The sequence below is a fragment of the Hyperolius riggenbachi genome, chromosome 6 (genome assembly GCF_040937935.1).
Source record: "Hyperolius riggenbachi isolate aHypRig1 chromosome 6, aHypRig1.pri, whole genome shotgun sequence".
Classification (NCBI taxonomy): domain Eukaryota; kingdom Metazoa; phylum Chordata; class Amphibia; order Anura; family Hyperoliidae; genus Hyperolius; species Hyperolius riggenbachi.
The window spans coordinates 380005879-380022470 of NC_090651.1; the positions used below are offsets into that span (position 1 = coordinate 380005879).

At 48.0% G+C, this 16592-nt stretch overlaps 1 protein-coding gene across 1 annotated transcript in view; it reads right to left on the reverse strand.

Moving 5' to 3' along the window:
* Positions 1-16592, reverse strand: part of LOC137523088 (uncharacterized) — a 66133-nt gene that overhangs the window by 35492 nt on the left and 14049 nt on the right. Inside the window, exon 2 of the mRNA XM_068243297.1 lies at positions 10554-10673. Within this exon, the coding sequence (XP_068099398.1) occupies positions 10554-10673 (120 nt within the window). The remainder of the gene's footprint in view (positions 1-10553; positions 10674-16592) is intronic.

The window sequence follows — 16592 nt, forward strand, 5'->3', positions numbered from 1 at the left end:
CTCGCCGCTGTTCCCTAGTGTATAAATGTACGTGTGCAAGTCTGCCGCATGCACTGCCTCGCCGCTGTCCCCTAGTGTATAAATGTACGTGTGCAAGACTGCCGCATGCACTGCCTCACCGCTGTTCCCTAGTGTATAAATGTACGTGTGCATGTCTGCCGCATGCACTGCCTCGCCGCTGTCCCCTATTGTATAAATGTACGTGTGCAAGTCTGCCGCATGCACTGCCTCACCGCTGTTCCCTAGTGTATAAATGTACGTGTGCATGTCTGCCGCATGCACTGCCTCGCCGCTGTTCCCTAGTGTATAAATGTACTTGTGCAAGTCTGCCGCATGCACTGCCTCGCCGCTGTCCCCTGGTGTATAAATGTACATGTGCAAGTCTGCCGCATGCACTGCCTCACCGCTGTTCCCTAGTGTATAAATGTACATGTGCAAGACTGCCGCATGCACTGCCTCGCCGCTGTCCCCTAGTGTGCAAATGTACGTGTGCAAGACTGCCGCATGCACTGCCTCGCCGCTGTCCCCTAGTGTATAAATGTACGTTTGCAAGTCTGCCGCATGCACTGCCTCGCCGCTGTTCCCTAGTGTATAAATGTACGTGTGCATGTCTGCCGCATGCACTGCCTCCCTGCTGTCCCCTAGTGTATAAATGTACGTGTGCAAGTCTGCCGCATGCACTGCCTCGCCGCTGTTCCCTAGTGCATAAATGTACGTGTGCAAGTCTGCCGCATGCACTGCCTCGCCGCTGTTCCCTAGTGTATAAATGTACGTGTGCATGTCTACCGCATGCACTGCCTCGCAGATGTCCCCTAGTGTATAAATGTACGTGTGCATGTCTTCCACATGCACTGCCTTGCCGCTGTCCCCTAGTGTATAAATGTACGTGTGCAAGTCTGCCGCATGCACTGCCTCGCCGCTGTTCCCTAGTGTATAAATGTACGTGTGCAAGTTTGCCGCATGCACTGCCTCGCCGCTGTTCCCTAGTGTATAAACGTACGTGTGCAAGTCTGCCGCATGCACTGCCTCGCCGCTGTTCCCTAGTGTATAAATGTACGTGTGCAAGTCTGCCACATGCACTGCCTTGCCGCTGTCCCCTAGTGTATAAATGTACATGTGGAAGACTGCCGCATGCACTGCCTCGCCACTGTTCCCTAGTGTATTTTTGTACGTGTGCAAGTCTGCTGCATGCACTGCCTCGCCGCTGTTCCCTAGTGTATAAATGTACGTGTGCAAGTCTGCCGCATGCACTGCCTCGCCGCTGTCCCCTAGTGTATAAATGTACGTGTGCAAGTCTGCCGCATGCACTGCCTCGCCGCTGTTCCCTAGTGTATAAATGTACGTGTGCAAGTCTGCCGCATGCACTGCCTCGCCGCTGTCCCCTAGTGTATAAATGTAAGTGTGCATGTCTGCCGCATGCACTGCCTCGCAGATGCCCCCTAGTGTATAAATGTACGTGTGCAAGTGTGCCGCATGCACTGCCTCGCCGCTGTTCACTAGTGTATAAATGTACGTGTGCAAGACTGCCGCATGCACTGCCTTGCCGCTGTCCCTAGTGTATAAATGTACGTGTGCACGTCTGCCACATGCACTACCTCACCGGTGTCCCCTAGTGTATAAATGTACGTGTGCAAGTCTGCCGCATGCACTGCCTCGCCGCTGTTCCCTAGTGTATAAATGTACGTGTGCAAGTCTGCCACATGCACTGCCTCGCCACTGTCCCTTGGTGTATAAATGTATGTGTGCATGTCTGCCGCATGCACTGCCTCGTCGCTGTTCCCTAGTGTATAAATGTACGTGTGCATGTCTGTTGCATGCACTGCCTCGCCGCTGTTCCCTAGTGTATAAATGTACATGTGCATGTCTGCCGCATGCACTGCCTCGCCGCTGTCCCCTAGTGTATAAATGTACGTGTGCAAGACTGCCGCATGCACTGCCTCGCCGCTGTTTCCTAGTGTATAAATGTACTTGTGCAAGTCTGCCGCATGCACTGCCTCGCCGCTGTCCCCTGGTGTATAAATGTACATGTGCAAGTCTGCCGCATGCACTGCCTCGCCGCTGTTCCCTAGTGTATAAATGTACGTGTGCAAGACTGCCGCATGCACTGCTTCTCCACTGTCCCCTAGTGTATAAATGTACTTGTGCAAGTCTGCCGCATGTACTGCCTTGCCGCTGTTCCCCTAGTATATAAATGTACGTGTGAAAGACAGCCGCATGCACTGCCTCGCCGCTGTTCCCTAGTGTATAAATGTACGTGTGCAAGTCTGCCGCATGCACTGCCTCGCCGCTGTTCCCTAGTGTATAAATGTACGTGTGCAAGTCTGCCGCATGCACTGCCTCGCCGCTGTCCCCTAGTGTATAAATGTACGTGTGCAAGTCTGCCGCATGCACTGCCTCGCCGCTGTTCCCTAGTGTATAAATGTACATGTGCAAGTCTGCCGCATGCACTGCCTCGCCGCTGTCCCCTAGTGTATAAATGTACGTGTGCATGTCTGCTGCATGCACTGCCTCGCAGATGCCCCCTAGTGTATAAATGTACGTGTGCAAGTCTGCCGCATGCACTGCCTCGCCGCTGTTCCCTAGTGTATAAATGTACGTGTGCAAGACTGCTGCATGCACTGCCTTGCCGCTGTCCCCTAGTGTATAAATGTACGTGTGCACGTCTGCCACATGCACTAACTCACCGCTGTCCCCTAGTGTATAAATGTACATGTGCAAGTCTGCCGCATGCACTGCCTCGCCGCTGTCCCCTAGTGTATAAATGTACGTGTGCATGTCTGCTGCATGCACTGCTTCGCAGATGCCCCCTAGTGTATAAATGTACGTGTGCAAGTCTGCCGCATGCACTGCCTTGCCGCTGTTCCCTAGTGTATAAATGTACGTGTGCATGTCTGCCGCATGCACTGCCCCGCCGCTGTCCCCTAGTGTATAAATGTACGTGTGCAAGTCTGCCGCATGCACTGCCTCGCCGCTGTTCCCTAGTGTATAAATGTACGTGTGCAAGTCTGCCCCATGCACTGCCTCGCCGCTGTCCCCTATTGTATAAATGTACGTGTGCAAGACTGCCGCATGCACTGCCTCGCCGCTGTTCCCTAGTGTATAAATGTACGTGTGCAAGTCTGCCGCATGCACTGCCTCGCCGCTGTCCCCTAGTGTATAAATGTACGTGTGCAAGACTGCCGCATGCACTGCCTCACCGCTGTTCCCTAGTGTATAAATGTACGTGTGCATGTCTGCCGCATGCACTGCCTCGCCGCTGTCCCCTATTGTATAAATGTACGTGTGCAAGTCTGCCGCATGCACTGCCTCACCGCTGTTCCCTAGTGTATAAATGTACGTGTGCATGTCTGCCGCATGCACTGCCTCGCCGCTGTTCCCTGGTGTATAAATGTACGTGTGCAAGTCTGCCGCATGCACTGCCTCGCCGCTGTCCCCTAGTGTATAAATGTACGTGTGCAAGTCTGCCACATGCACTGCCTCGCCGCTGTCCCCTGGTGTATAAATGTATGTGTGCATATCTGCCGCATGCACTGCCTCGTCGCTGTTCCCTAGTGTATAAATGTACGTGTGCATGTCTGCCGCATGCACTGCCTCGCCGCTGTTCCCTAGTGTATAAATGTACGTGTGCATGTCTGCCGCATGCACTACCTCGCCGCCGTCCCCTAGTGTATAAATGTACGTGTGCAAGACTGCCGCATGCACTGCCTCGCCGCTGTTCCCTAGTGTATAAATGTACTTGTGCAAGTCTGCCGCATGCACTGCCTCGCCGCTGTCCCCTGGTGTATAAATGTACATGTGCAAGTCTGCCGCATGCACTGCCTCGCCGCTGTTCCCTAGTGTATAAATGTACGTGTGCAAGACTGCCGCATGCACTGCTTCGCCGCTGTCCCCTAGTGTATAAATGTACGTTTGCAAGTCTGCCGCATGCACTGCCTCGCCGCTGTTCCCCTAGTGTATAAATGTACGTGTGCAAGTTTGCCGCATGCACTGCCTAGCCACTGTCCCCTAGTGTATAAATGTACATGCACTGCCTCGCCGCTGTTCCCTAGTGTATAAATGTACTTGTGCAAGTCTGCCGCATGCACTGCCTCGCCGCTGTCCCCTGGTGTATAAATGTACATGTGCAAGTCTGCCGCATGCACTGCCTCGCCGCTGTTCCCTAGTGTATAAATGTACGTGTGCAAGACTGCCGCATGCACTGCTTCGCCGCTGTCCCCTAGTGTATAAATGTACGTTTGCAAGTCTGCCGCATGCACTGCCTCGCCGCTGTTCCCCTAGTGTATAAATGTACGTGTGCAAGTTTGCCGCATGCACTGCCTAGCCACTGTCCCCTAGTGTATAAATGTACATGCACTGCCTCGCCGTTGTTCCCTAGTGTATAAATGTACGTGTGCATGTCTGCCGCATGCACTGCCTCGCCGCTGTCCCCTAGTGTATAAATGTACGTGTGCAAGACTGCCGCATGCACTGCCTCGCCGCTGTTCCCTAGTGTATAAATGTACTTGTGCAAGTCTGCCGCATGCACTGCCTCGCCGCTGTCCCCTGGTGTATAAATGTACATGTGCAAGTCTGTCGCATGCACTGCCTCGCCGCTGTTCCCTAGTGTATAAATGTACATGTGCAAGACTGCCGCATGCACTGCCTCGCCGCTGTCCCCTAGTGTACAAATGTACGTGTGCAAGACTGCCGCATGCACTGCCTCACCGCTGTCCCCTAGTGTATAAATGTACGTTTGCAAGTCTGCCGCATGCACTGTCTCGCCGCTGTTCCCTAGTGTATAAATGTACGTGTGCATGTCTGCCGCATGCACTGCCTCGCCGCTGTCCCCTAGTGTATAAATGTACGTGAGCAAGTCTGCCGCATGCACTGCCTCGCCACTGTTCCCCTAGTGTATAAATGTACGTGTGCAAGTTTGCCGCATGCACTGCCTCGCCGCTGTCCCCTAGTGTATAAATGTACGTGAGCAAGTCTGCCGCATGCACTGCCTCGCCGCTGTTCCCCTAGTGTATAAATGTACGTGTGCAAGTTTGCCGCATGCACTGCCTAGCCGCTGTCCCCTAGTGTATAAATGTACGTTTGCAAGTCTGCCGCATGCACTGCCTCGCCGCTGTCCCCCGGTGTATAAATGTACGTGTGCAAGACTGCCGCATGCACTGCCTCGCCGCTGTTCCCTAGTGTATAAATGTACGTGTGCATGTCTGCCGCATGCACTGCCTCGCCGCTGTCCCCTGGTGTATAAATGTACTTGTGCAAGTCTGCCGCATGCACTGCCTCGCCGCTGTCCCCTAGTGTATAAATGTACTTGTGCAAGTCTGCCGCATGCACTGCCTCGCCGCTGTTCCCTAGTGTATAAATGTACGTGTGCAAGTCTGCCGCATGCACTGCCTCGCCGCTGTCCCCTAGTGTATAAATGTACGTGTGCAAGACTGCCGCATGCACTGCCTCACCGCTGTTCCCTAGTGTATAAATGTACGTGTGCATGTCTGTCGCATGCACTGCCTCGCCGCTGTCCCCTATTGTATAAATGTACGTGTGCAAGTCTGCCGCATGCACTGCCTCACCGCTGTTCCCTAGTGTATAAATGTACGTGTGCATGTCTGCCGCATGCACTGCCTCGCCGCTGTTCCCTGGTGTATAAATGTACGTGTGCAAGTCTGCCGCATGCACTGCCTCGCCGCTGTCCCCTAGTGTATAAATGTACGTGTGCAAGTCTGCCACATGCACTGCCTCGCCGCTGTCCCCTGGTGTATAAATGTATGTGTGCATATCTGCCGCATGCACTGCCTCGTCGCTGTTCCCTAGTGTATAAATGTACGTGTGCATGTCTGCCGCATGCACTGCCTCGCCGCTGTTCCCTAGTGTATAAATGTACGTGTGCATGTCTGCCGCATGCACTACCTCGCCGCTGTCCCCTAGTGTATAAATGTACGTGTGCAAGACTGCCGCATGCACTGCCTCGCCGCTGTTCCCTAGTGTATAAATGTACTTGTGCAAGTCTGCCGCATGCACTGCCTCGCCGCTGTCCCCTGGTGTATAAATGTACATGTGCAAGTCTGCCGCATGCACTGCCTCGCCGCTGTTCCCTAGTGTATAAATGTACGTGTGCAAGACTGCCGCATGCACTGCTTCGCCGCTGTCCCCTAGTGTATAAATGTACGTTTGCAAGTCTGCCGCATGCACTGCCTCGCCGCTGTTCCCCTAGTGTATAAATGTACGTGTGCAAGTTTGCCGCATGCACTGCCTAGCCACTGTCCCCTAGTGTATAAATGTACATGCACTGCCTCGCCGTTGTTCCCTAGTGTATAAATGTACGTGTGCAAGTCTGCCGCATGCACTGCCTCGCCGCTGTCCCCTAGTGTATAAATGTACGTGTGCAAGACTGCCGCATGCACTGCCTCGCCGCTGTCCCCTGGTGTATAAATGTACATGTGCAAGTCTGTCGCATGCACTGCCTCGCCGCTGTTCCCTAGTGTATTTTTGTACGTGTGCAAGTCTGCTGCATGCACTGCCTCGCCGCTGTCCCCTGGTGTATAAATGTACATGTGCAAGTCTGTCGCATGCACTGCCTCGCCGCTGTTCCCTAGTGTATAAATGTACATGTGCAAGACTGCCGCATGCACTGCCTCGCCGCTGTCCCCTAGTGTACAAATGTACGTGTGCAAGACTGCCGCATGCACTGCCTCACCGCTGTCCCCTAGTGTATAAATGTACGTTTGCAAGTCTGCCGCATGCACTGCCTCGCCGCTGTTCCCTAGTGTATAAATGTACGTGTGCATGTCTGCCGCATGCACTGCCTCGCCGCTGTCCCCTAGTGTATAAATGTACGTGAGCAAGTCTGCCGCATGCACTGCCTCGCCACTGTTCCCCTAGTGTATAAATGTACGTGTGCAAGTTTGCCGCATGCACTGCCTCGCCGCTGTCCCCTAGTGTATAAATGTACGTGAGCAAGTCTGCCGCATGCACTGCCTCGCCGCTGTTCCCCTAGTGTATAAATGTACGTGTGCAAGTTTGCCGCATGCACTGCCTAGCCGCTGTCCCCTAGTGTATAAATGTACGTTTGCAAGTCTGCCGCATGCACTGCCTCGCCGCTGTCCCCCGGTGTATAAATGTACGTGTGCAAGACTGCCGCATGCACTGCCTCGCCGCTGTTCCCTAGTGTATAAATGTACGTGTGCATGTCTGCCGCATGCACTGCCTCGCCGCTGTCCCCTGGTGTATAAATGTACTTGTGCAAGTCTGCTGCATGCACTGCCTCGCCACTGTCCCCCGGTGTATAAATGTACGTGTGCAAGACTGCGCTTATACATTACCTGTACTGCATCATGGTGGCCGTCCATTTTCTGAATCCGCCACTGTTCCGTTAGCTCCATACACGCGCGTCGCACACATATGCCGCCGGGGGGTTTCGTCGTGCTTGTTGCTTGTCCCGATATTGCTTGCCGTTACCACTGCGCACCCAATCAAGGAAGTTGACCCTACATCTTGCAGCATGTCCAACCGATTCATGCAACCAATTTCAGCTTGAGATTGGTCGCATCGAAGATCGGACATGCACTTGGCGGCACTGATTTTCATCCTATTTGATTATAATAATCTAATTGGGTGGTTGATCGGCCACCAAGTCACTTGATGTATGACCACCTTAAATCAGGGAGAAGAAAGATTTCTCAGTTGATGAACAAATGTTGCCTTTTTTGTTTCAACTTAAAGAGAAACTCCGACCAAGAATTGAACTTTATCCCAATCAGTAGCTGATACCCCCTTTTACATGAGAAATCTATTCCTTTTCACAAACAGACCATCAGGGGGCGCTGTGTGACTGATATTGTGATGAAACCCCTCCCACAAGAAGCTCTGAGTACCGTGGTACTCCTGGCAGTTTCCTGTCTGTGAACCTTGTTGCACTGTGGGAAATAGCTGTTTACAGCTGTTTCCAACTGCCAAAAAAGCATGCAGCAGCTACATTACCTGGCAACAGTAAAAAAAGTCCCCATGTAATAAATGTCAGAATGTATATCAGGGATTTAAAAGATTTTACAATGGGCAAACACTGACTATATCATTTAAACATAATTATTGTAAAAATTAAGTACTTTTTTATTACATTATTTTTACTGGAGTTCCTCTTTAATTTTTGCAAAAATGTTACATTTTCGCACAGAAGAGAAAAATTGCTACAAAAACATGGGCAGGAGAAAACATATTTTTGCATTGATTAATGTATGTGTGAAAATTCATGGGCATGCATGTGAAAATGTATTTTTACCTAAGGCATTAAAGAAATAAGAACTTTCTGGAAAATATGTTTCCTCCAGCACATTAACTTCAATACATTCGGTGCAAATTAATATTTGCATGCATTCCCATATATGTGTGCACATACAGTATACCTTTGCAAAAATGTGTTTTTCTGAAAATTTTACAGCCTGGCATTTATTCTTTATAAAGACACTCCCTGAAAAAGATTTATACACAGATGCTGGCCAGCCTCCCTGCTCACCGTACACTTTTTGGCAGTTGGGCAGAGCAACTGCCATTCACTAAGTGCTTTTGAACATAAAGAAATCCCTGAGAAGCCCCCATGAGGAGATAGGCTAGTCTATATCCTGTCGCTTCTGTCAGATTTCTACTACTTACTGTAAGTGACAGCAGCATAGGAGAAAATTAATGTATGGGTCATTATACTCTGGGAGAAATGCACTTCTTATCTGTATAAGTATACATGTATTTTAAATTTTAAGATTTTCATGACAGTAGTCCTTTAAAGATCTGAATTGATTTCTTAACAGCTGCCATGAGAGTCTGGGGTAAAAATTGTTTCATTCAGCTTTAAAACAAACAGACAAACAGAATTAACAACCTTTTGAACTGTTCAGCACTAAAATCTTATCAGCAGTGTTTCCTCAGCCAGATAAGAAAGTTTTGCCTTCTTTTTACTTTTCAGGACATCTGGTTAAATCTCACTTTGGCTAAAAGCATGCTTGTCCATGTGGAAAAGCATGCGTTTTAAGACATAGGCTGTGTATGATTGTGTGTGATTGGCATGCAATACGCCTGCAGTATGCAGAAAAAAAGCAAATTGCTGTGTGATTTTTTTTTAAATGCTCATGCAACGCACACCTTGCAAACTGTGAAACTATTATTACTAGTGATTACCGTGCAGCTCATTTGCCTCATTTTTCTCATTTGCTTTGATAACAGAAATACTGTATATATATATATATATATATATATATATATATATATATATATATATATATATATATATATATATATATATATGGTATATATTTTCATATCACATTCTTCCTAAATCTGACAGAGACTACTAAAGACAACAGGATAAGTAAGCTAAATAAGTAATTTCTCATTGGATCATTCTTGTTTTTTTTTTAAAATAAGACAACTACTGCGCAGGCGCAGTACGCGCTAAATGATGTGATGTGGATGATGTGGAGTGCCTGCGCAGGTGCAGAAGAGCCGACCCTGCTGGTGGTTTGCCATCATTGTGGGTCTTAACCCTCCTTGCGGTATGAAAAATTCCACCAGGAGGCAGCGCAGCAGTTTTTTCTTTTTTTTCTTTAAATCATGTAGCGAGCCCAGGGCTCGCTACATGATAGTCGCTGCTCAGCGGCATCCCCCCTGCCCGCTTCGATCGCCTTCGGCGATCTCCGATGAGGAAGAACGGGATTTCCTGGAGGGCTTCCCCCGTCGCCATGGCGACGGGGCGGGATGACGTCACTGGCGTCAGCGACGTCGGGACGTCATTGGGAGTCCCGATCCACCCCTCGGCGCTGCCTGGCACTGATTGACCAGGCAGCGCATGGGGTCTGGGGGGGGGGGGGGCGCGATCGGGCGCGAGGCGGCGGCGATCGGTGTGCTGGCGCAGCTAGCAAAGTGCTAGCTGCATCCAGCAAAAAAAAAAAAATATGTAAATCGGCCCAGCAGGGCCTGAGCGGCACCCTCCGGCGGCTTACCGCTACGGAGGTTAAAGTGGTCTGAAACTCTGACATAACATTCAATAAAAATGTGTTTTACTACTTTGTATTACTTATACAGGTATCATATTTGCTTTTGTGCACAAGTAATATTGTCTGTCTACAAATTACAAGTTCCCAAAGTGTAGTTTATCTTACCCTGAAAGCTGCCATTGCATTTTATTCCAGCTGCTTTTTATTATATATTAAAATCTTCTAGTGAGTTCCTCTGAACTGTGTGTGTGTGCTTGAAGCAAAGAGAGAACTTTACAGAGAGCTTGTTTTCATTTGTTACACACAATGTAACAACTGAAGAAAGTAAATAAAAGATACCGTTATCTCCACTTCAGATCGGAGCCTAAGCAGAAGGAGCTTTCCATAGCAGGACAAAGTGTTGTGTTTAACTGTTTGAATGCTGCTCTGCTACAATTTTTTTTTGTGATAGCTTTAAAGTGTTTGTAAGGAATCTTTTAGAGCAAAGAAGAAATGCTGCGTTTCAGACCACTTTAAGGTAACATGGAGTTCCCACTGAGCTGAATAACTTCACATAACAGAATGCATTTTCCTTCCACTCACCTATATAGTTATACTCATAAGTTGCAACACATGCATTATACTCAGGAGGACACTGGACTGAGCTTCCTTTGCACGAGCTCTCGTCAGTTCCAGAACACTGAATGCAGGAGAGAGAAAAACCTGAAACAGACAGAAAGAGAAAAATAAGCCACGTTCAGGCCGAGAACAAAATAAATATTAGTGGGACTGTAGTAAAAATAACGTAGTAAGTTAAATTGCTTATTTTATTTTACAATATTCATTTATAGATTAGTCAGTGTTTGCCCGTTGAAAAATCTTTCCTCTCCCTGATTTACATTCTAAAATTCATCAGAGGTGGTGCATCTTTAGTCCTGTCAGGTGATCTCTGCGGAATGTTCATTACTGATGGTAGGTGCACACCTAACGTAACATGAAAGGCTGCATTTTACGTCATGTGCATATTTTTTGTGTGTGCATTTTTTGAGTTTTTTTTCTGCGTTTTTGGTGCGTTTGCGGTTTTTTACTGCAGATGCGTTTTTCAAGCGTTTTGCGTGCGTTTTAATGTGTTTGTGGTTCACATAGACAAAATGCTTATGCGTTTTGTGTTTTCATGCGTTTTACAATGACGTTGTATGCAAATTAATAGGAAGACAACAGGAAGCAGAGATACATCACAAAACAATTTAAAAAAAAAAACTGCATCTAAAAACGCATGGAAAACGCATGAAAAACTCATACCATTGCGTTTCCATTGACTTTCATTACCTGCGTTTTTGATGCGTTTTTGCATATCATGCAACAAAACCAGCGTTCTTGAACGCACGCATGTAAAACGCATATGTGCTTATTCCTGCAGCCCACAGACTTCCATCAGCGGCAAAAAACGCAGTTTTTTCGGCAACGCTAGCATTTCTGCTAAGTGTGCGCCTAGCCTGAGCATTCTATGCACACAGGGAGATGCTGCTTGCTTGGTATTTGGAAACAGCTGTTAATTCCCACAATCAGCAAACTGTCAGGGCCATGGTCATGACATCACACTGTGGGAGGGATTTCACCACAATCTCAGCCATACAGATGTCTCTGGTACACTATTAGAGAAAAGGTAATGACGTTTTGTGGGAAAAGGTGTAGCGGCTACTGACTGGGAGCCTCCATAGAATCCAGAGGCTTAGATAAGGCATGTCTCCATTCAGAGGTGTAACTAGAAATCACTGGGCCCCTGCAAAACTTTGAGTTCCCCCCCTCCGCCCCCTGGAGGGGTAGGGGAGCACTGAAGGGGAACCTGAGGGGAGGGAGGAGGGCACGGAGGAGGGCACCCCTTCCCCACTGTTGTGTGCCTACTGCCCCCTTTTCTGTGCTGCACCCTTCCTTCCCCCCCTCGCTGCTAATAACGGCCCTGGCTGGGCCCCCTAGCAGACTCAGGGGCCCCCTGCACCTGCATCCCTTGCCGGGGCTTTTGCTACGCCCCTGTCTTCATTCTGGCTGGGGTGCTTCTCCTCCGTGTCCTGCGGGATGTTATAACATATGTACAGTATTAACATGTTTAGGGTGACAGAGGTGAGGCGCCCCTGCAAGGATGAAGATGGGGTGCATAGAGCCCCAAACTGACGGGGTCGGTGAGACGCCACTCTACAGAACACTCTGCAGGGGCCCTGGGGAGCACAGATACGTTGGGGGGTAATGGGGGGTGCAAGGCCGGATTTACCATAAGGCACTGTAGGCTTGTGTCTACAGGCTCCTGTTGATGGAATGGTGGCTTACTCTCCTCCCCGAGTGCCTCCCTCCCTCTCTCTCCTTCCCTATGCAGAGTCCTGAGGAGAGCATATGTGAAAGGTTACTCACCCAGCTCTTAGCATTCCACTGACAAGATCTCCCTTCAGTCAGGGGCACCACTAGCTATTTAATATTGAGGGTACCTCTGACTACCTCTTACGAAGGGGCACTTGTAGCTACCGAAGACGGGCAAGGGAGGGAGAAGTGCACACTTCTCGCAGCAATGCGGTTCGGGAGGGTTTGTAGGTTTGTAGGTTCATGGAGGGCGAAATCTAAGGTGCCAAGACATCTGTGCCTATAGGCTCCTGGGAGGTAAATCCGGGCCTGGGGGGGGTCCACCGGCTTGGGGGCCCTGGGGGAAGATTGACTGCAATCAAGGGCCCCTATGATGATTTTTGGTTGAGGTGAGTGTGTCTGTCAGGGGAAGGCGGCTCATACTGCCTGTGGGCCTCATTATTACTACAACCGCCCCTGAGACTAATCCAAACTTTTTCTCCTTAACCAGTTCACCCCCAAGGGTTTTTATCCTAACGGACCAGAGCAATTTTCAGTTGTCAGCGCTCCTCCCTTTTATTCCCTAATAACTTTATTACTACTTATCACAAGAAAATGATCTATACCTCGTTTTTTTCGCCACCAATTAGGCTTTCTGTGGATAGTACATTTTGCTAAGAATTTTTTTATTCTAAATGCATTTTAATGAGAAAAACAGAAAAAAAAAGAAAAAAAATCATTATTTCTCAGTGTTCAGCCTTTATAGTTTTAAAATTAAACATTCTCCTGTGGATAAAACAAACACGTTTTATTTGCCCAGTGGTCCCGATAATTAAACCGTTTAGATTATGTCCCTACCACAATGTATGGCGACAGTATATTATTTTGAAATATAAGTGGTTATGGTTATTTTTCTGTTTGTTCTGGCCATAATTACAAGCCCCTATGTAATAAATTAAAATTAATTTTCCCCCATAAAATATAGAATAAAAAAAGCTGAGTCCCTAAGGGCTCTTTCACATTAGGGCAGATTTTCTGCGTTTCAACGCAAAGGATAAAGTTTGCGTTACCCAAGGTGAAATGAAAGTCCATAGACTTTCATTTTAGCTTTCACATATAACGCAGCCTTTTTGTGCGTTGCGTTACACTGCACCCAGGCGCAGTTTTTTGGCCAACGCTAGCTTTATGCGTTACAATGTTAGTCAATGTAAAACGCACACTATGCGCGTTTTTAATCCGTTAACGCAGGCAATCAGTCCCAGAATGCAACAGAGGAACAATGTAGAAAGTTGACAACTAAAAGAAAAAAAAATTACCTGCGTTTTTCTATGTGCAGTAACGGATTGAAAACGGATTAAAAACGCACACTCACTGCAGTGCAACGCATATCAAAACGCAGTAAAAGGCATACAACAAAACGTATGCTTTGAGCGTTCTCCAACGCAAGCTCTGATGTGAAAGAGCCCTAAGGCAACTATTTTTTTTTTTTTCTAAGCTGATTTTTTTTTTTACAAGTGTTTTTTTTGGGGGGGAGGGTTGGAAGTGTAATTTTATTAATGATGTGTATATACTTGAAAATGTATGTATTTTGTAAGTGTAATATACTTTTTGGCCACAAGATGGCGCTGGTGAACACTCATAGGACGTGTTCACTTTTTTTTTTTTTTTTTACACACTTTATTAAACTGTTACATTTCCTATTTATGTGAATGGACGTAGCCGCTGTTCGCGGTCACGTCCATTCACTCCAGGCACTGCGATTGGGTAGAGGACTGTTCAGTCCTCTTCCCCAATCGCCCAGCACGGGATCCCGACGGTAATGGCGGCGGTAGCGGCGGACACACGGCGGTAGCAGCGGCGGGAATGCGCGACGTATTAAAACGTCATGTTGCTGTTAATAGCGGTAAGCATGACGTTTTAATACGTTAGGATGGCGGTAAATGGTTAAAGGAATACTATCGATTCACATATTTTTTTCAATTGACACAGGAATTGTATGGGAAGTGCTGCTAAGTACTGGTGTATACATTTCAGTAGCAACTTCTTTGTTTACTGTTATCAAAATACATTCAAAGTTTACTGACGCCAAAACTGACGGCTGACTGAGCCATGAGGGGAGGGGAAATTCCCCTCACACTTCTTCAGTTAACTCTATGGGCCTGATTCACAAAGCGGTGCAAACATTTTCGCGGACTTTTGCGCACGCAATTTGCCGCGATTTGCGCGAATCGCGGCAAATTGTGCGCGCAAAAGTCCGGGATCGCGCGAATCGCGGCACTTTGCGCGCGCAAAAGTCCGCGAAAAAGTTTGCACCGCTTTGTGAATCAGGCCCTATGTGTAGCTCTGTGTGTAACAGAGAGAGAGAGAGCTCCCAACAGCTGCAGCTCCTGTGTCCTGTATTTCTGACTGACCTGTCTGAAGAGAGCAGAGGAAATGTAACTAATTGTCACAGCTTTTCATACTGTTTTTGCTTTCAGTTTGATATGTTTGATATTTGCTTTCTGTAGTCTGATATGTAACTCTGGCTGTGCATTGAAGCAGACACCCCTTCTGCAATTGATTTGTCCCAATATAGCTAAATCCTACCCTCGATAAATTACAGCTTTTGCCTCTGATATTTAACATGAAAAGTAGGAAAACAGCTACTTAGACATTATTTGCACACTGTCATTTTAGAACACTTGGGTATCAATAGTATCAATAGTATTCCTTTAAGCTTAGTACTCACGTCTTGATTTTCCCAATGATTTTCCCGCCAACCGATGATTTTTGTTGAGCGCCGAACGGTCGCTTCCACAATATTGCAACGTGTGTACAGGTGCACGACCACGCAATGTCGCTTAGTGTCGAGTCGCAATAACCACCATCATGGCCGATTGGAGAGCTAAGATCCCTGACGACTCCCGCACAAAGTACCACGATCGCTCGAAGTCTCGTTCACTCCCGGCATTTAGTGTCGTGGGACGTCGTGCTCACCCACCGACAGGAAGAGTTGCTGAAGACCGTCGTCAAGGGGACGCCGCAGGACCCGTTGGGCGGTGAGTACGCAGCTTAGGGCCAGTTCTAGACTTTTTGCTGCCTGAGGCAAACTTCTGAGGATGCCCTCCACCCCCACCCAATTTGGAATGATCGCACTGCACCCGCCAATTTACTCTGCTTCATTTAATGTTCTCACATGACATGCTGCAGCTCAACACAACAGCACACTGGCTGGCTGTGAGTCTCATGCTCCTCCTACTCTGACTACATGCTGTTAGTGTAAACACAGTACAGTACAAACATGATTACCCTGTAATCTCTGCCGCCTGATGCAAATGCTTCACCTTGCCTCGTGAGAGAACCGGCCCTGACGCAGCTTTATACGTATATTCTCTTTTGTCTGGAAAGACTGTGCGGAGGATCTGCTGGTGTTTCCTGAGGTCATAAATCAGCCAGACAGGTTGTGTTTGTGATGATAATCCACCCAGGACCGACCAGTAATGTAAACGCCACACCACAGAGCTGTTTAATTAAAAGCATTCCGCATCCTATTATTGATGATGTCTGCTGATCTCAGCAGCTCTGAGACAATTGTGGGAAGAGCAGCATTCCTGACCAAGATGGAAGTAACTGGAACTAACCTGGCTCCCCCACACTCCGGCTCTGTGTGTACGTAACGTTACATGGAGGGGCTGGGATGGCCTACCACAAGGAAACCAGGGCACGGGCCACGGGGACGTACTTCCAGTGTCGCTTGCCAGTTTTCGCGATTAGTCTTTTTTCGCATCGAAAATGCTATTTTTGGTTTCGCTAAATTTTTGCAAAAAATAGCTTTGTATTTTCATGTTTTCACGCTTTCCGCAAAAATCAATATTTTGGGGGCAACAATCACAAATTACGTGCTAATGCAATCTAACAGGCGTATTGGGGGGCCCGAATACGGCTGTTAGATTGCATTATTGTTGTATCTATGGTCTGTTACCTGTATTGTTCTGTCACCCCAGTTATCATTGTCTGTAATCCTATTTATTGTACAGTGCTGCGTAATATGTTGGCGCTATATAAATCTAATAAATAATAACAATAATAATAATTAGCACTTTATTTGGCCTGAGGAAGTGGGCTAGATCCCACGAAGCGTGTTGCCTGTGCTTGTTAATAAATACTTTCACTCTCGCCGCTGTGAATAGCAGGGATGGTCGTAGTCAGCCAACTTCGCTACGCTGGAACGCAAATACGCTTCACAATCTACGGCTATGTAATCAGAAACTTCACTACGTTTGTATATTGTAGAATACATGTTAAATTACGCAAGCTTCACGTAGTGCGAAG